The following is a 20,832-nucleotide window of genomic DNA, read 5'->3' on the forward strand; positions in this document are numbered from 1 at the left end:
AAAAAAGCTTCATGTTCAATTCTGCATAAAGGATAAATGCAGATGTTTTCATGTTCTTCAAATACCTTTTCCAGGGTCCTGTGAGAGACTCTGACATGCCAGTGTGTGGGCCCGGTGTCTGCTGGTGGCTGCGTGTGTGTGCACACACACTTCCATATCTACCCATATATGCACAGGCCGGAGGTCGCTGAGAGGCAGAGGGAGTCATTTCTGCAGGTGAGACGAGACCACCACCTTTCGTCCCGTTCACCGGACCCCTGCAGATCCGTGCTGAGCACAGCGCAGCTCCTTTCCAATAGGCAGCAGGCCCCAGGCTGTGCAGCCGGGAGGGGATCATGCTGCCCCCTGGCCTCTGCGTGGTGAACAACCCATTCCTGACACCCCGACTGTGACACCCTGTCTCCTCTCCCCTTAGGCTTGTGTCACCGCCAAATGGCATCATGTCACTTTCTACAGCTTCCCTTTTCCCTGCGTTTCTCAAGGCATCTCTTCAGCCAGAAAGTCATTCCAGTCTGAAAAAGCTGCATACATATGGTGAAAAAAATTTGAGGATGCGCCTCTGTGCATGGTTGTTGTAATCCCACGGCTCTTCGGTTGGGGCCTAAAGCCCCCAGTCGGGCCTCCCAATTATTGTGACCTATTGGGTCACAGGGTAACTGGATGCTGCTGCTCACAAGCGGGCAGAGCCAGTCCGGGTCTCGGGTCACCTCAGACCCTGCCCGGCTGCCCCAGAGCCCAGGCAGAGCTCACAGCTCCCCACCCTCTAATCCACTCCAGGCACCTGCTGGGTCTGCCGGTCCTTGGTCCTGAGCCTTCAAGTTAAGAGCTCTTAACGGTTTCAGTCACTCGGGAGAGAGACAAGTTTGTTTTTCCTTAGTCCTCACCGGACGACATGCTCACTGATTTTAGAGAGAGGAAGAGAAGGGGAGGGAGGGAGGGGGGGGAAACGTCCATGTGTGAGAGAAACATCAGCTGGTTGCCCCTCGTACGCACCCTCACTGGGGGTGGAACCTGCCACCCAGGCATGTGCCCTGACTGCAATCAAGCTCATAAACTTTTGCTTTGCAGGATGTCACTCCAACCAACTGAGCCACACCAGCCAGGGCCAGAAACAAGTTTTTCCATAAATCCTTCCCTTGAGGGTCCCCAGCTCGAAATGCCTCCCACTGGAGCCTCCCCTGACTCTTCCCAACTGTCCTCAAACCCATGCCCTTTTCACTTGCGTCTCAGCCCAGAAGTCCTCCCCAGGGAGGCCTCCCACGGCCGGTCGCTTTGGTGCTGGTCTCCCGGGGCAGCTGCTCCTCACAGCGCCCGTCGGCTTCCCTCAGAACAGGCCGCTTGGAATTACCTTTGTTTGTTGTCTTACTTGTTTTCCTCCCATGATTCTGTGGATTTGGGGAAAACAGGAATTGTTTTGTTTTCTGCTGTATTCTCAGGGCCCAGCACAGCATCTGCACACACACACACACACACACACACACACACACACACACGAGCATTTGCTAACAAAAAAATAAACTTTTTAGTATGAAGGTATTTTTTTGTTTGCTTGTCATAATTAAGATTATGGCATCTCACTCAGAGAACACTGCTGTCAGATTTTCCCTTGTGTTTTCTGTGCCAATTTATCCTTGAACAATTTTGATGAGTTTCAGCTGACTCATGATCAAGTTTTTCATTCTCATGAAAGAACAGGGAAAGCCAACGTGATAAAGGCTGCTCACATGCCTGGGGCTTGGAGGAAAGAAAGGACACTCTCTCTACGTTCTGGGCTGAGTGCCTTTGCTCAGGTCCAAGTTTTATTTCCCTGAGGCATTCCTTTGTCGAGCTTGGGAAAGTGCTGTTTCCTCGGAGAACAACATGAGAACAAAGTTCAAATGTGAAAAAGAGGAAAGCTTGCCCTAAAGCAAAAAATCAGAGAAGCCTTTTACATAAAGTGCCCCGAAAGATAATTGCCATCTTCTTTTTGTTTTCCAAGTGCGTTATTTTTCTAAACTGACTTGAACCAAACGATGACCAAGCACCTTTCAGACGGCCTGTGGCGGGGGAGTTCCATCTGCTGCCTGCGTGCGGCCAGGGATGGCTATGAATGAGGCCCAACACAAAACTGTAAATTTACTTAAAACTTTTTTTTGCTCATCAGTTTTTGTTGGTGTGTGTGTATTCAATGTGTGGCCCAAGACAACTCTCCTTCCAGTGTGGCCCGAAGACGCCCCAAGGCTGAACACCCCTGGAGCCCAAACTGGAAGTAGGTAGGAGTGCCAGCAAATAGGCTCAGGAAGGATTCACCTTCCTGAATTCCAAGGCGGTAAGCTGCTTCTGGTACCACTTTCCTCTTAGGAAAATGGGGCAAGTGTGTCCTGGGTGGAAGCAGACCGGTCAGTGTGGGTGCAGCAGACGGCGGTTGGGGTAGGAGTGGGCTGAACGTTACGCAGACAAGGGGCAAAAAAAGATGCAAGTTGGAAGCTGAATGTCCCCAAGGGCCTGACAGACTGAGAAAATCTTCCCGTTGATTGATTACGTTGCATCAGGCCAATCACCTTCCACCTTCCTGGGCCAAATCGGAAAAGCCTGGGCAGTTTTTGCTACAAACCAGAGCAGAGAGGAAGCCTTTTTTTTATTTTTTCAACAGAGCAGGACTTCCCAAATTCACACTATCTTAAGGGTCACACGGGAACTTAAAAATGCAGAATCCCAGGGCCCCTTCTGGAGGTTCTTCTGATTCAGTAGGTCTGGGTCCGGGTATGAAAACTGTTTGTTTGTAACTAGTTCCCCAGCTGATTGTGCTGATTAGGCAGGTTTGGGTAGAGGCATTGGGTCGTTGGCCCCATTTGTGGGTCTTTTGCTGACCCACCATCTCCCAGGCAAGTCCTAGCAGCTGTCTTCCCAACCTTTGACCTCAAATCCATAGGAAGAATCTCAGTATGCTTTTTCGGTAGTTCATTCATGGCCAGAGTGTGGTTCTGCAAACAGTACTCAGGTTCCCTCTCTGGAGGGATCCTGGTGGGGACGCCCCAGTGTGAAAGGTAGATGGGGAGGCAAAGGTATCGGGGGGAATCCCTTTGAGGGGCAGAGCAGCCCCCAGAACTACGCATGCTCGAGGCCTCTCTTTATGTTCCTGGTACATTCACATCTCCTTCCACAAGCTCCTCCTCCACCTCTAAGCTCACTCCTGAACCTCTCTCTCTCTGTCTCCTGGAACTTCTCAGCCTTCTCTTCATCCGTGTGTTTCCACTTCAAACTCCGCTGCTCCGACACTGTGTTCATTTGCCGTTCTCTCCATCCCCTGCTGGGTTGCCTCTTCTACTGGTGGAATCATCAGCCTTGTAGTTACTCAGGCCAGGATCCTCGCATCTCCGTCTTCTTCATTTCTCACATCGAACCCTAAATATCAGCTTAAGGCAGTGGTTTGCAACCCAGGCTACAAAACAGAATCATCTGGGAAGATTTTTAAGACACACTCGTGCCTGGGCTCCACTCCCAGACATTCAGCTTTAACTGGTCTGTGGTGAGGTCAGACCGTGGAGAACTTTCAGAGCTTCTCCAGTGATTCTGCTGTGCAGCTTGGCTGCCCTTCCTCCCACAGGAGCCAAGTCTGCTGCTCAGGGTCGGCTGGGTGAGGGGCGAGGTGCTCACCTTGGGCACAACATTCAGGTGAGTGTCCAGACCCTCAGTGATCAAGATCAATAATGCTCGATAAAAAATTTTAAAAATATAATTACTGCCAAAGAATCCAAGATAAACAACCCATCAACATTTTATAAAAACAGGCCGTTTTGGTGTGTTTGCTTTACAACCTGGTGTGGTTTCACAACAGGAGCCATCGTGTCCAATCAGGCTGTGGTTCCCAGGTGGGTGTGGCTGGCACAGTCCTCCCGTGGGTTTGTGAGGGCTGACCAAGGTGTGCAAACAGACCGGGCAATGAAGGGCTCGGGATTTTTCGAGAGTTTGTGTTAACTTTTTTCTGCGTGGTTCGAAACATGGAAGAGTATTTACATAAGTGGATACAAGGCTCACATTTTGCCTTTTGCCTCAGGTTCCAACACAGCTTGGCACACCAGTAACAAAGAGCCACTCCTTTCAGTGTCCTTCACACCCACATCTTGGTTCCTTCCTTCGAGATACAAGCCCCGTGTGAGCAACAAAGCCCAGCTCTCCAGCCTCATCTCCCATCGCCTGCCCCGCCCCCATTCATCATTTATGCTGTAGCAGTAACAAATGCCTGGCAGTTCTTCCAGTGTGCCTTGGTTTTCCTGACTTACAGCTACCCCTTCACACAGGCATCTTTTTTTGTGCTTTGCAGATTGGGGTCATTGCAGTCAAATGTATAGTTTTTGTTTGTTTGTGTTTTTATTTGCTGTTGTTAATTTTTGCACTGTACAAAGAGATCTGGTCAAGATGGTGCGTGGGGTTGGAATTCAGCCTTACTCCTCTTACCAAACCCTGTACCAGGGGAAGGAGCTGTGTCCTTGGGGCAGGGTTGGGGGAATATTTCCTAATTCATTTGCCCAGAGTGGGGCACATTTTTCCAACTTTCATGAAGACTCCCAGTTAGTGGCTGTTCTGAGTATCATTCCTTCCATCCTGTGCCCCATGGGTTCCTATCCACCTTATAAGACAAAACTCAAGCTTTTGACCTCCATTGTGAAGTCTGTCTTGCCCTTGGTCTCCCAGACAGGGTCATTACCTCACCCTCTGCATGCTTTTATGAAGGCAACCATCTCAGTGAGCTGTAACCATGTAAACAACTGCAGAGCCACATGGCTGGCGTGTCAGTCTGGCATGTGTCAGTTGAGAATGGGGTGGTTCTTCTTTAAGGGTGTCTTTGAAGAACATCAGAACAACAAGTGGTGAAGTAAAACAGTCCAGCAAGCAGCTTCTTGTTTTACTTGAGGATACCAAACAACTCGTTCAGTACTATGTCAGTCAAGCTGGGCTGAGCTATCACAGGCAACATATAACCCAAATCATGGTGACTTCAAATAACACAGTTTTATTTCTTGCTCATGCTGCACGTTGATGGAACAGCCACTATTTGAACCATCGCTTGCCACTGTGGAGGGAAAAAAAGCCTCTTGAGGGTCTTGCACCAACAATTAATTGTTTCTGCCTAGAACTGACCTAGTAAGGGTCATAGCTTCTTTTTTTAATCATTTTAATTTTTCAATTACAGTTGGCATACATTATTATACTGGTTGCAGGTGTACACCCCAGTGATTAGACCTTAAATAACTTACTAAGTGATCATTCCAATAAATCTCTTGCCCACCTGACACCATACATGGTTATAGAATATTATTGACCACATTCCCTAGGCTGTACTTTACATCCCTACGACTACTCTGTAACTACCAATTTGTACTTCTTAATCCCTTCACCCAGTCCCCCTTTTATCCAGCAACTATGAAAATGTTCCCTGTATCTATGAGTCTGTTTCTTTTCTGCTTGTTCATTTATATATTTTTAGATTCAATTATTGATAGATATGTATTGTAATTTATTATTCATATTTTAATATTTTTTTCTTCTTCTCAAAGAGGACCCTTTAACATTTCATGTAATTCTGGTTTGGTAGTGATGAACTCATTTAGCTTTTTCTTGTCTGGGAAGGTCTTTATCTGCCCTTTAATTCTAAATGTTAGCTTTGCTGAATAGAGTGATCTTGGTTGTAGGTCTTTGGTTTTCATCACTTTTGAGTACTTCTTGCCAGTCCCTTGTGGCCTGAAAACTTGTGTTGAGGAATCTGCTGATAGTCTTATGGGAGCTCCCTTGTGGATGACTAACTGCTTTTCTTTTGCTGTTTTTAAGATTCTCTCTTTGTCTCTAAACTTTTGCATTTTAATTATGATGTGCGTTGGTAAGGGCCTCTTTGAGTTGTTTGGTGTTCTCTGTGCTTCTTGGACTTGTATGTCTATTTCACCAGATTAGGAAAGTTTTTTGTCATTACTTTTTCAAATAGGTTTTCAATTTCCTAATCTTTCTCTTCTCCTCATGGCACCCCCATAATGTGAATGTAGGTACGTTTGAAGTTGTCCCAGAGGCTGCTTACATTATCTTCATTTTTTTTAGATTCATTTTTATTTTTGCTGTTCTTATTGGGTGTTTTTTGCCTCCCATATTCTAAACTATTCTTCATTCTTGGCTTCATCTACTCTACTATTGGTTGTGTATAAATTATTCTTCATTTTAGTTAGTGTATCTTCCATTTGTGACTGTTTTCTTTTGTGTGTGGTTTTCATATCCTTTTTAATGCTATTGAAGTTCTCCCTAAGTTTATTGAGTATCCTTATAACCAGTGTTTTCAACCCTGCATCTAGTAAACGGCTTGTCTCCATTTTGTTTAGTTCTTTCTCTGGAGTTTTGGGAAAGGTTTCTTTGCCTTCTCATTTTCTTAGTTTCCTTGTGTTTCTTGCTCTGTACTAGATAGAGCTGCCATGTCTCCTGGGCTTGGTAGAGTGGTTTATGTGGTAGGTGTTCTTAGGGTCCAGTTGCCCAGCCTCCCCAATCACACAAACTGGGCACTCCAGCTGTGTCCCTCATGGGTGTGCTGTTTACACCTTCCTATTGTGGCTGAGCCTTGATTGCTGTTGGCACATCAGTGGGGTTACCCCCAGGCTAATTGGCTGCAAGGACTGGCTGCAACCACCAACCACTGTGGAGAATCAGCTAGCTGTGCAGGATCCACCCTACAGAGCAGGACTTACTTTGGTGAGACTCTGGTGCCTACTGAGCCCACCCCTGAGTGTGTCATTTGTAGAGGTGGTTGGGTTGTGCTTCTATGGGGTCTGAAGCTGTGCACGGGGTGGACTGGCTCTGGGGCCTTTCAGGAGGTACAGGAGAGTCACCTGTGTTCTGTCTGCAGGTACCTGGCATGAGCTACAAAGTAATCTGCAGATGGCTGCTGCTTGTGCTGGGCTTGGAGGTGCTCAGGTGAGGGCAAGCTGCAAACCAAGGTTGGCTGGCTGCTGCTAGTTCTGGGCCTGAGCTACTTAGCTAGAGGTATAGGGCACATTGCTTGTTTGAGAAATTTTAGGAAAGTTTGAAGCATAAGCCAATATAGGCCATTCTTATGGGTCTATGTGGAAAAGGCCCTGAAAGCAAATTGGCTGGGACCCAAATTTGGGTGGGGTGGGGCCTTAGGGAATCTCTAGTACTGAGCACACATTGTGAGCCAGGTTGATGGAGACTCAGATATGGCACCCACCCGCCGGTTCTGTTGAGGAGGGGGTCTCAGAAAAGGAACAATGGCCTCTATCAGCACTTTAGTCTGGCAGAAATCTGCCTCTCTGGCTCTAACCCTAAGTGCTAAACAGTTCAGTTCTTCCCACTATGTTCCTGGTGCCCTTCAAGCTGCTGCCCCAGTGCTGAAGCTCAGAGGGAGTGAGTCTGAGTAAATCCATGTGTGGCCCTTTAATAGGAACTTCCTGGGACTCTCAAAGCCCTCTCAAAGCCCTCACTCAGCCACAATCTCTTCCAGTTTTTAGAGCCAGAAGCTATGGGGACTACTCCTCTTGGCACTGGAAACCATAGCTGGGGGGCCTGGTGTGGGGCTGGGACCCCTCATTTCTCAGGGGGACCTTCACAGCTGAGATATCCCTCCTAATTTTTATCTGCCACATGTGGGTGTGGGGCCAGCTCGTTCTCTGTCTCTGTCCCTCCCACCAGCCTCGATGTAGCTTCTTCTTTAAATTTCTAGTTGTAAAACTTCCATTCAGCTAGATTTCAGGCTGTTCTAAATGATGATTGCTTTGTAGTTTAGTTGTAATTTTGATGTGGTAGTGGGAGGATTTGAGCATTGCATTTACCTATGCCACCGTCTTGACCATAAGTCTCAGAAGTGTCATAATTTCTGCTCCAGCTTGTTAACCAGAGTTAGTGTCATTGTCCCACTCAGCCTCAAAAGGGGTGAAAAGTGCAACCCTACCATGTGCTAGGAAGGCATGAGAGTTTGCAAACATTTGGCAAACAGCCCTTAGGACCACCTGAGTTCTATGATGCTTTTCCTAAAATTTACTGATTTTTAAAATTTCCTAAATAGCTACTTCAACTGGTTGTTTTGGCATTTAGAAAAATGAGTTATCACAGCAGGACATGGCAATACAACTGTAGCTAAAACCCAAAAGCGTGTTCTTTTGGGGAAATTTTTCAGCTGTATCTGAACCCATAAGAAAGGATTCTCAGGAGGTAAAATAAAGTATGAGTAAATCTCATGTGAAAAATCAAACTTTTACACGTAAATGGTTTTCTCCAAGAATAGAAGTCAATAGCATTCTCTTAATTTTCACATTAAAAAAAAAGTCTGCCTGGAGGATTCAACCACTGGCAGTCCGGTGCACATTTTTCAAACACTGAGTTGATTTAACCACATACTAAATATGGATCAAGGTCTGATAGTTCCATTATGTTTGGAAACATCCAGAACAATGTCCAATGGCATTTCCAAAGTGCAGCTAGTAGTTCTCTGAGTGATGGATAAGATCAATATTGGAAATTCATCATTAAACTCACTTTTTCAATCTAAGAGTTTAATTCCCATAGTAATCCAACTCCACTGATTTTCTTGAGACTCCTTCCTTCCTTCCTTCCTTCCTTCCTTCCTTCCTTCCTTCCTTCCTTCCTTCCTTCCTTCCTTCCTCCCTCCCTCCCTCCCTCCCTCCCTCCCTCCCTTCCTTCCTTCCTTTCTCTTTCTTTCTTTTCCACTTGAGGGTATTTTTTTTCATTGCTTTTAGGGAGAGAGGAAAGCAGCCAGGAATGGAGAGAAAAACATCGGTGTCAAAGAGAAGCATTGATCGGTTGCCCCCATACATGCCCCAACTGGGGATCAAACCTGCAACCTTTTGGTTATAGGACAACCCTCAGCCAACTGAGCTACACCTGCCAGAGTGAGACATTCTTGAAGGCTGTCCAGGAAAGGCATTTTAATATTTTAAGCAATGGTGCATCTCTGTGCCTCCTGAGGTAACCACTTTGAAGTTCTTCAAATGAGTTATGCTACGTGTTAAAATGCAAACTTAATCCTAACTAATCTGTCTTTGAAGAGCAGCAAACATGATCTCTCACAAGAGACCAATAGCTTAAAACCGGCCTGACCCATTAAGACATGTTTAATAATTCCAAGAAAAGTCTTTCTTTACTCAGATGTCAAGTATTACTTCTCAAAAGTCAAGGTCATTGTGATCACTCCCATTTAATGTTAATTGAGAAGCACCTCCCTCAAGTGCAAAACACAGGAGCTTCTGTACCAAGGAAACAAAAGAGATTTTCTCACTTATTTCTCATTAACTGTGTGCTTCAAAAATTGATATGTAGGCTTATCTGAGAAAGATGCTACAGAAACACTTGTTTACCATCTAAGTTTGAAGAAAAAAAGAACCTTGTTCTGCTGTAAGTTAGGTTGGGTTGGTGTATGACAACCTTGGGTCCCCCTGTCACCAGAGGAAGTTTCTGAGAAAAGGTAGGTTTGGAACTGACTGTGGCATAATGAAAAGAAGGATAAAAAGGCACGAATCTGACCAATATGAAGTAGAAATAATCCTAGGAAAAGGGAGCATTTATTTAAAAGAAGAACAAAGAAATAATGAGGGAAAGTTAGCTTGACTACACCACAGGCTGAAATAAGGTGTGATAAGTAGAGATCCTTTAAGTTTATGGGGTGAACATAAGATTTAATGTGGAGGGACATAAATGTTTGATGTTCTTTGGATCAGGAAAAGTATCAAGATGAAAGACATATTAAAAAATACCTACCAGGCAGTTATTTTATTAGCAGTATGTTCTAACTGAGCTAACCAGCCATGTACACACCAGAACGGTATTTTATAGTAAAGTTTTTCATTGATACTTTTGGGTAAATATGTAAAGTCAGTATATAAATAAAATCAGAAGAGGACTATCTAAAATACTTAGGAAGACCAGTATCTTTTCAATTATGTAACCCAATGCATATTAGTCAGTGAGTTTAGGTCTTCAAGTAATACTTACTGAATTGAGGAATTGAGTACAATAGGCTAATCATAGTTTTATTTATTCTTTTAAGTGGTTTCTCATAGATCTCAACTTAGAAGAGTATTAGAGTTTTTAGCTTTATGTGAATTGCTCCATAAACTCAAAAGAAATAAACTTGTATTTTCACTAAACTATTCTATAATCAGACTCCCTCTCAGGAATCTGAATTACGATGTACAGGAAGAGTATCAGTCAGCTGGTAGTGGGGAACGTGTCAGAGTGGTGAAGGGGGGACTGCGCACCAGGGCAGGGGCCAGCAAGCTCCTCCACAGCCTGACAGTGTTCTACCTCCATGAAGCCGGACGAGCGGCTGTACTGGGCTCCCAGAGAGAGCGTTGTCTCCCTGCTGCCATGTGCAACCCTATGGTACAGCTTCGTTCCTGAGACGGCCCGAAGGAATGACTTGCAGCTGTACAACCCCCCAAACCTAACTAGTATATAATATAACCCAAAATTTGGTAAAACTGTGCTGTACACCTCTGAGGCAGTTTGGTGCAAAGAGGTTCAATTTTACCTTTACTAATTTTAGGGAAAATTTTGGGAAATAATGTCAGCCATTGTGTATGGCTTCAGCATGTTTAAAGTTTGTCAGCTGACTCAACAGAGAAATTTCCTGCCTGCAAAACAAGACTATGTTGAAGGTGTCATTGTCATCACTTTTAGGATTGAAAACTAGGAGACTAAGTGATGATGGTTTTCTGCCAGAGATGTAAGTTTGCAGGCCTTGCTGTTCCCTCTCAAATCAGGTCATGTGGGGGGTTAAGTAGTATGCCAACTAATCTATAGGTCTATCTTTTTTTAAGAGATTTTATGTACTTATATTTAGAGAGAGGGGAAGGTAGGGAGAAAAAGAGGGAGAGATACGTTGCTGTGCAGAGAAACATTGATTGGTTGTCTCTTGCACACCCTCAACAAGGGATCTGGCTCACCACCCAGGCACATGCCCCAACCAGGAATCTAAGCAGTGACCCTTTGGTTTGCAGGATGACTCCCAACCCACTGAGCCACACCAGTCAGGGCGATAGATCTGAGTCTTAATGTTTAAACATTTTCTCTCAACTTTTTACTACCAGTAAAAGCAGAAGGTCAAACTCTGGTCATTTACCTAGGTACTGGTTTGTGCTAAAAACATTGCTCAGGCCCTGGCTGGTGTAGCTCAGTGGATTGAGCATGGGCCTGTGGACCAAAGGATTGCAGTTCAATTCCCAGTCAGGGCACATGGCAGGGGACCCACGAGAAGCAAGCATACATTGATATTTCTCTCCCTCTCTCCTTCCCTTCCCCTCTAAAGATAAACAAACACACAAACAAACAAACAAACAAATGAAGAACATTGCTCAGGGCACAGATTTCAAAGAGGAGCAGTTAATTTGAATGTGGCAGAAAAATATACGAAAATGGAACATTGTAGAGAGAGTGAGCACCTGAACGGCAGCTGAATTCTAGCTGGATGTCACTAACAAGCCATGTTATCCTGGGCAAGTCCCTTTTCTTTCTGTAAAGAAGGGAGCTGTATTCCTGAAGTTCTTTGCATTATATTATCTCCTGCACAAAAAATGTAAGACCTATCAAAGCAGTGTTGTCCGCACTGTCTGCCTAGGCCTGAGTCTGAGAACAGTTTCTGGTACCTTGCCCGTTCTTAGGAGATACTTGCTGATATTCAAAAACCCATGCTGTCCATTGGTCGTTAGAAAGGCTTTTTTTCACATATGGAGTCTCAGCTATTTTTCAACGATCTTTCACACAGCAGGCGCTCAACACTCCATGGTTCAAAATACACATTTGGCTCTCGGGAGGGGCACGCCTTACTTGATAATACAAAAAACACGGGCATGGAGAAGCTTCTGAGAGTGGGAAAAAGAGTCGTCTCTGCGTTGGAAAACCTGGCCCACCTCTAACTGCCATGTGGTTTGGGCTCTGTTTCCTTCTCTAGCAGGTCAGAAGGCCGAATTGGTCCCTTAGAACCCTTCTGGCAGCATACCTCTGACTTCTGGTTTACATATAACAAATGCGTATTAAGGACAGATGAATCCATGTGGGGCTGCATGAGAAATGAAGGCAAAGTAATTAGTGCAGAAGCATCAGTTCATTAGAAACATCAAGACAGGCAGACTCTGCTTTTTATGTGCACCATCTAAATTCCTTTATGAGCATCAGCTGGGATGGCTCTTCCTTTGCTCTTATTGGTTCATCAAAGCAGGTCATTGACCCCGGCCACATCTGCCATCATAACGCTGTCTCAGGGTGCAGACACCCTGGGAGGAAGCCTGCCAGTTTGCAAGTCCATGGAATGTTCGCGTTATTTAAAATGCCCAATTGTGGGGATCCTGAGGATTCTGCTCTGACTTTTACTGCAAATGCTGTGTCACTTATACATAGGGACCTTTTATAAAAAATGACTAGAAGAGTATTCCAGTAATGAGTTGCTTTTAAACTTTGTCATATTGGCATGGCAATTTCTTGCCAGACCAAGGTCTTCAGACCAAGGCCTTTCAGTTCCATTAGTAAGAGGAACCAATTTGTTGTAGCATTGCTAAGGAAGGGATAACTTTTTCAGTGATGTGAATGAAGAAAGAGACACATAGTCAAGTAGGGTGGCCAGCAAGATTGTAATTATGCTTGAAAAGGCAGTCTTCTGATGAAGGGTCCAGATGGAAGCAGGAGGCAGAGAAGGGAGGACGCGTTGTTATTTTGTTGGCAGCGTGACTCTGTGGGCTCCCCAGTGGCCCAGCAGGGCTGTATTAGGATGGTCTTCTGGGTCTTCACTACTCCCGTATCCTGTGGACTTTAGAATGCCGCATCTTGCTGGAGGCCTAGTTTAGCCCGTGGGATGAAATACTCTTGTGTGGAGTCAACAGTCTAGAAAGGAAGAAAAGCCATCATGAACGTTCTGAGCCAGCATAGGGATGATATCTCTAGAACTGTTTAAAATACTATCATTTTACCATCAGTTAATACTTTGTTAATTAAAAAAAAAAGAAAAAATTGAGCCTACCCATATCAGAACTTCTTTACCATTGTCCCCCTTAGTCATTAACAAGAATCTCTCTGCAAGACTCTTGAATGGCTGATCACTGGAAATTGAAAGTAATCTAAAAAATTCTCACAGGGGATAATAAAGATGTTCCTGTCATTCAATGCCCTGCAGAGGGTTAATTATAGCAAATGATACTGCTCTGTCCTGGACTGTGTGTCATCCCAAGAAAAGGCAAAGTCTCAGAGAACTGACCAGAGGGATCAGCCTAGAGCTGCCTAGTACAGTTCATGACTTTCACTCTCAGATTTTAGTTCCTTCTGGTCCCCATAATACAAGAATTGTGTCCCAGTGTGGTCTTTTTGGTTGTCTAGATTGTGTGTCCTCAAACCATCATGGCACAAATGCAAGTTACTTCCAGTTCTATTCTGTAGCACTCTCTTAGTTTTTGACCAAAATAATTAAAGCGAGCACATCCCTCTGGACATCCAGATGATGGGGACAGACCTAGCCCAGCTCCTGGGGCTGCCTGGGCAGCTAGAGCCAGACAGTGACTCAGAGGGGCAGCTGGTGTGGCTCAGGGGATCCAGGTCAACAACTGATACTAAGACCAGATCCAATAGTCACGCATGTTTACAACTCCCCACTGTGCCCAGCGGTGAGCTTGCTTCTCTTTACCCTCAAACAAACCCTTCAAGCTGCTCTTCTGCCTAGGGACACTCACCTGCATCAGCACACATATATTGTTGATGGCAGTGGCGATGGGGACAGGGAGGGGCTCCGGCAGAGGCAAAAGGCCTGCCTCGCCTTTACTGAGCTGGCCTGGTGTAGTTTAATCTAGATGGTTCCCGCTCCACATGCCTGTAGGGATGGCCCTGCCCTACCACTCCTCTCTCAGGTCAATAAAAGCCACTGGAGCTGAAACCTGTCTGCTCTCCTGAGGCAGGAGAGCTTGCTCTGGCCCTCCGTGGTGAACGCAGACGAGCACATTTACCTGCGGCTGAATATGAAGTTAATGCTACATCCTCCTGAGCTCCATCACTGTCTCGGGCTGAAAGCCAAAGGAGGGAAGGGCTGCGTTAGTGTCAGAGGTTCACCCGGAAACAGCACCTGAGGACTAGGAGAGGACTTAATGGCTTGCAAAGAGGTTTTTGGCCCTTTGAAAAGGAATTCTCTGTTGTGGCTGTTCTAACAACAACAACAAAATAATAAAAAAATAAATCCTTCTGAGGAAGACTGGACATGAAGAAGAAGCTCATCTGTGTTTAGTAACTAAAGAGGCTGAAGATTCATCATCATTTTCTAGAGAAAGAACAGGGGCCTGGGTCAGAGCCTTCTCTCCAGTGTTACCACATGACCACGGGTGACTCACTGTCTTCATGAGCAAAATAAAAAGCTTTAACTAGATCATTTCTAAAGGCCCTATAAGCCTGATACTCTACAAAATTGATTCCATTTAAGAAACTGGACATAATACAAAACATCATTAGATAATTTTGTATTGTGGCACAATATCACGTAGGTGGTTATTTGCTTCATGTCTGTCTCCTCAACAGGACTGCAGCTTTATGAAGAGAGTAGCTGTGCTCGTGTCTAAGGCGAGGCACCTGTGGGTACATATTTGTTGTTCGATGGTCACAGACATCGCTGGGCCACCAGTTATTCACACTTGTCAGCTCTGACATTGGAGCCGTGGTCTCTGCTCTCTCATTGGTTAGCTGTGTTACCTAGGGCCCGATTGCTTGACTTTTTGCTGCCTTTGTTTCCTGATGGAAGTAAAAGAGGGATAATGATGATCATAATAGTAAATCTATTTCATAGGATTGTTTTGAAGGTTAAAATCAACTAACATTCGGGTGGATGAGGCCCTTGGAGTAAGACATGATATATAGAAAACATCACAGTGCTACACTTTGTATATGATTATTGATGGTGGTGCTGGTGGAATGGTCATAGTAGATGCTCTGACATCCTCCTCTTGCTGGGTGGCATTTTTTTAGAGGGCTTGGACCTTGTAAAATATGAAATGTTCTCTTTTTCTTCACAGCAGAATGTACTGAATTTCTGGTGTAGCTTTGTTCCTTGTGGCAAAATAAGACTCCTTCCTGCTCAGTCTCATGGTAACCAGTGTTCATTCAACATTCTTATCGGACCAGATCATAAACTAGAGAAGCTTAATTCTCTAGCTCACTGTCTTCCTCCATATTTTTTGCCAGTTCTCTCTTCGTGACCCGTAGCTCGTCAGGGTGAAAAAAAGCATGGTTTTGCTACTTGTTCCCATGAAAGAACAAACAAAAATCATACCCCCTGAGACCATTCAAATTGGAATCTCACAGTAAGGTGGGGCCTTGAAGAATAAAATGTTGAGAATTGTCAGAAAGGGCCATGTTCAGAAAAAGGTGGTATTTGCTATATGGAAAACAACTCAAAGAGCTTATGTTTGCAAAAACTTTCTTCTCTTGCTTTATATCATTGTATAGTCATGGGTCCATTTTCATATTACATAGACTCTTTTTTTTGTCAAATTATACTAGATTTGTACACATTCGAACACTGGACAGAAAAATACCCACAATAATGTGATGCTTTCAGATATATATGGGTCTTGCTTCTAGCAACCTTGATATAATAATATTCTAATTAGTCTAAAAGAGATAAAGTCAGCAATTATTAGAACAGGAGATTTCCTAGCCTAAAAAAATTCACGGCTGATATTCTACTATATTTATGGTCTCCACAAATTCACTTACATTAAAAATTCTCAGTTAAAAGAAAAACTAATTTTAAAAGGTCAATCAATATACCACTTTTTAGGAGCACATTTATAGCAGCAAAGACTAAGCCCAGTTGTTCAGTGTCCTGGAGTAACAAGGTGTCCTGCTTGCATTTTCCTTCCCCATCTAGATGTTTGTGTATCTTGGAATTAAGTCCATAAGCCACTTCAGAGAGATAAAGCCTAATCTTCTGAAAGACTCCCAGGGAAATGGAGTCTTTAATCCCTGTTGCTGATACGTTTTAGTGTTTACCAACTTTTATTTTCATATGTAGTAAAAATCCCTTGTGCTTTGGTTTGAGTCCATTTCTACCCATAGCCTTCAGTGGGAGACAGCAAACAGGACAACAGCCTCTTGGAGAGAGGTCTTCGTACCCATGTAACGCCCTGCTAATCCCCTCTCGTTCTTACTCTTCTTTCAGGTGAATAATTTGGTCCCACAACCCAGAGGTAAATCAGATTTATGCTACAGGAGTCACAGCTGGGAACAGTATTAATCAGAAGAGTCACGCGACACATGCATGCCTCATGGATTCAAACAGGATGTCATGTTTTGTATAGAATTTAGAGAGAGAGAATTTAAGTAGTTTATGACAAAGGCAGGTGAAGAACTGCCATCGCAGTTCTGCCATCGCACTTCCACCCAGGTCTGAGGTTATAACCCTTTAGTCATCTTTGTGGTTTCCCACCGAAAGCTCTCCAAGTTCCCCACACTTCTCACTAGTGGATCCCGGAGCTGGAAGGGGATTCTCGTTAGTGATTGACCCAAGCTCAGCACAATGGCCTGACTGTTCCTGCTGACCACATGTCTGTTTACATAGTACGCTGATTGTTTCTTGAGAAAACAAAAACAAAGACAGTGCTAAGCTGCTTTCCTGGTGCAGGTCCCGACCTATGACACACTTAGAGTTTTTCAAGTAATTGTTTTTACACTGTACTTAGTATACTATACTTGCCCACTTCTTATCTGTTTTGTATCTATTTGTACGTTTTCTCTAGCTAGATGTAATCCTCTACTTTTTATTGCGATTTTGTCAGTCTTCTCATTTTTGTTTTTTGTGCTTTTTCCAGGTGATTTAAATTCTGATTACATTCTCTAAAGCTTAAGTTTCTGGTTATTCTGCCCAGTTTTGGACTGTGGTCTCTGAGCTCTCTATCACACTATTGATTTGCCCCCTCCCTGCCCCCCAAGTATTAAACTACATTGACAATGGCTATCACTGGCAGGCTCTTTCCTGCTCAGCAGTGGATTTTCTAGCCGTGCTTGAGCAGTAAGGGTAGTACCAGGAACACCGCACTTTTGCTAGCCCTTTCTGTTCCACCAGGATGTTCCTTAAAACACTTTAAACGCTTGTCCCACATTTTTGGGGGCATGGAATATTGCTGATGACAAATCCCAGTGTGTGTAAGGTTTTATGAAACTTGAAGAATTCTCTCTATCTCCCCCTCTCTCTGACTTTTGTTTCCTGGAAACATAAAACAACAATAAAACAAACACAGGAAGTTTTATCCTGTCTTCTGGTGAGAACTATGAGAAGTAGTTTCCAGAAAGACTGAGTCCGCGATTCTGCCAAAACCTCAGCGGTCTGATCGCACGTCATCAACAAGCAAGGAAAACGTGTTACAGGGGGACACACACTGCAGTGTCTGACCCTCGGTCAGCTGGACTGAAGAGAATGAATGGATGCAGCCCTCTGAACAGGATAGAACTTGAATATGTAATTAGCAATAGATTACAGCTCAAAAAAGTGTAGCACTTAAAAGGGAAGCTTTTATTAATTTTTTGAGCCTAGTGAACATGATGTGTGCTATACAATATACATAATAACATCATCTTTGCACATTAGAAATAAGTTGTGAAAAATCAGATGCCTATTAAGACACAAGAATTGATGTAAAACTCTGATACTTGGTTATGAATAATAGGCCAGATGTTTTACAAAGGAAATAATGAGTCTTGACATATTTCCAGATGACTGAAATTAGCCACTATTTCCCCCAGGGTGTTAGTGTTCAAGCCTCCTCATTGTCATGGGTAATACATTTTATTCTTTAACAAAGGAGGGTCAGGTGGCTTGGTCTTACATTAGGAACCCAGAAATTAGTATGAACATGTCGCATAAGCAAGTTGCTTTATTTTTATTAATAATTGTAGATCTGCACTTTTACTTAGAATTCTGATTTAATGGCTCTTCCTGTCACTTTTTATAAACTTTGAAGGGTTTTAAGCAGTGAATAGTTTGAAAAGTAGTGATCCGGAAGTTACTGGGCTTTGTAACTTTAACGAGGTAAGGAGTCCTGCGAATCAATGTATTATGATGTTTGGGCAAGTTCGTTTTGAGACTTGACCTTTAAAATGTCAACCACTGTTGCCAGGATTGACTTCTGTACTCGACGGCCCAAACATCTGCGCTTAGCATCATATGTCATGCAATTGCATGCCCCAAGCCTAATTTGGGGCTGATTGACTCATTTTATATGAGTGGGTGTCTTTCTTTCCCCAGCATGAGCGCCAAGCCACACCCTCTTTACTTAGGGCCTTTGGTTCATTTCTCTCTTGGTCTCCTTCCCTTGGTCTCTGTATTTTGGAAGAACTCATTTTTCATAAAAGTTTAACCCTGATTCTGGTGGTCTGCACCTCTGTGCTTGAAGTATTTAGTCATCCACTACATTCTGACCATTGCCTTTTTGTTCTCTCCTGATTCATTTGGTTGCACAATTTCTCCCCTCTTTCTCCCACAGAAGAACCTCCCTGCTTCCCAAACCTCTGGGTAGGTACCTTTTGAGAGTTCCTGGTTCTCCGCTCTGAAGCCGCATTTGTAGGCTGGCACCGAGCAGGTGTTGCCTGGTACAGTGCAATCTTGTTTCCACGATCTGTAGAGAATGCAGATCTCAGGGATGATGTACAGCAGCAGGAAAACCCAGGCGTTGGTGACCAGGGCAATGCAGATGACAGGGTCATCCCACTGGGGCTGCCGCTGGAGCTGCGGGTTGCCCCTCATGAGCATGGAGATCCACACCACCCAGATGATGATGGAGATGAGCATAGTGATGAAGATGAACCTTCCATGCTGCTTCCAGTTCTCACATGGGCCACATAAGGTGGCTTTGGAGACGAAGAACGTGAGGGCCATCAGGAGAAGGACATAGACCAGGAGCACAACAAAGTCCACATTGAGCTGGCAGGGTGTCATATGCACAAACATCATCCCTCTGGTCATGATGAGAGTCACGTACTCAATGGCAATGATTGTCTGCAACAGGCTAAAACCAACAGCAATGCACAGAATTGTGGTCCAAGAGAAGGAGACACCACCCCGGACCAACCTCACCAGGTTGGAGGCATGAGCCAAGAGGCATGCAAAACAGAGAGCAAAGAGAACCCCAAAGAAGAAGTAGCGGACAGGAGCAGTTTGCTGATTGAATTGCACGATGAAGGCAAAAGCAAGGCCAAAGAGCCCCAGCACACCCAGGAGGAAGAGGATCTGGGTGGGAAGGACATTCCACTGGCCACAGTCTTGAACCTTACACACGAGGAAGAGAAGTGCCAAGAGCAGAATAACTGTAACCACAATGCCAATTATTGCCAGGCACTCCAGGACAATGCGCCAGGGCCCCTCTGTGTCACAGAGGAAATAATAGTCCTCAGTGGACTTGGTGAAGTCCTCACACATAGTGACGGTAGGTGGACTTCACGAAAATGGACTTCTGTTTTCCCTGCAGAAGAAAGAAGAGACAAACTTGTGACTTTCTATCTACCCACAAGAATGCCTGTTGGGTGTATGCAGGCCACTATAATGTCTCTCAGTCCCAAATAAAGACACCTGGATGTACTGAGTGAAATAACCCCAAACTAGTAAACCATCAAAACTATCCTAGCTCTGTCCCGCTGGGAAAAACAGAGCAATCTTTACTTGGGGGCTCCAGATAATTCATCCACTTGCATGTCACGATTTCCACCAAGGCTTTTTGAAGTTGATGGAGAATCTTTTTCATAAAGAGGGGTACGTGACAAGGTTTGCCTGACTGATGGAATTCCAGCCATCTCAGGCTCCAGGACAAGGGCTGTTGATCACTGGCTCACTTAAGACACTGATGCACTGGTTGAAGGAGACAGACAGGTGATTTTTCCTAGTAATATTAATTAATAACCGTTCCTTCTTTAAATTCAAGTCAATTCAGTGCAACATGTTCTTGTTCAATGCTCACTATTTGTTCATCAAAGAATTATACAAAATGGTTCCTGCCTTTAAATAACTTTTTGGATAATTTAGCACCAAAATCCATGTCTTAACAGAGGTTGCTTAGGAAAAAATTCTGTATATTTATTTAGAAAGATGTACCTTGCCATTGAATACTTCTAGCTCTCCTCCTCTTCAGTTATTCCCAAGCCAGATGGCTGGAGAGACCCAGGTTTATAGCTGAGGGCATGGCCCCTTCCTTTCGACTTACCTTCTCTGTGTCCGCGCTGGAAGCTGAGGTTGTGGTGGCTGCGAGGCCGTAACTGCCAATGAGTAAGAAGGAGACAACCTCAGCTTCTTTATTCTCTCCCCAAATGGGCGGAAGGACTGGAGGCCCGCACTCAGATTCCTGCAGTGCCTATAAAAAGAACCAGAAGGTCAGAAAGACACACCTATTCCAGTTTCACAGCAACTTTTCTAGGAGATTTCTTTGGTGAGGACAATTATTTTCCATTCTGCTGCTCGCTAGAGGACCTTGGTCTTAGGGAGGTCCTGCAGGGGCTGAGCATTTAGGAAAGTCCGCTTGCCCCCCACATACTGCGCTGTGTTGGGGAAGCTGCGAGAGACCCTCAGTTGGCCCTACGAGAGGATCCTTCATTCTTCTTCTGACCTGCTCCCTGAAAAGCTGCCTTCAGGCTCTTTCCCACACCTTGATTTTGATCATAAGATTCAAAAGAGCATCCATTCCACAAAGGAGGAAGAGTTTTACTGGGCCAAAAAGAAGGGTATGTGCATTTAGAGGGCCAGCGATTGGCAAAGTTGTGAGTTAGGGGACATTTGTCTTCTCTGCTGTTCTCTTTTCCTCTCTCTCGGAAGTCCTCCCTCAGACCTTGGATGTG

At 44.5% G+C, this 20,832-nt stretch overlaps 1 protein-coding gene across 1 annotated transcript; it reads right to left on the reverse strand.

The window, feature by feature from the left end:
• Positions 1-13,878: 13,878 nt before the first annotated feature.
• GPRC5D (G protein-coupled receptor class C group 5 member D) lies at positions 13,879-19,459 on the reverse strand. Its single transcript, XM_037136602.2, has 2 exons — positions 18,532-19,459; positions 13,879-14,030 (listed from the first exon to the last, which is right to left on the reverse strand). The coding sequence occupies exons 1-2, from the start codon at positions 19,424-19,426 to the stop codon at positions 13,879-13,881; spliced, it is 1,047 nt and encodes a 348-aa protein (XP_036992497.2). The 5' UTR covers positions 19,427-19,459.
• Between the last annotated feature and the right edge of the window lie 1,373 nt (positions 19,460-20,832).

This window comes from Artibeus jamaicensis, unplaced genomic scaffold (genome assembly GCF_021234435.1).
Source record: "Artibeus jamaicensis isolate MK-2021 breed Jamaican fruit bat unplaced genomic scaffold, CSHL_Jam_final contig_233, whole genome shotgun sequence".
NCBI lineage: Eukaryota > Metazoa > Chordata > Mammalia > Chiroptera > Phyllostomidae > Artibeus > Artibeus jamaicensis.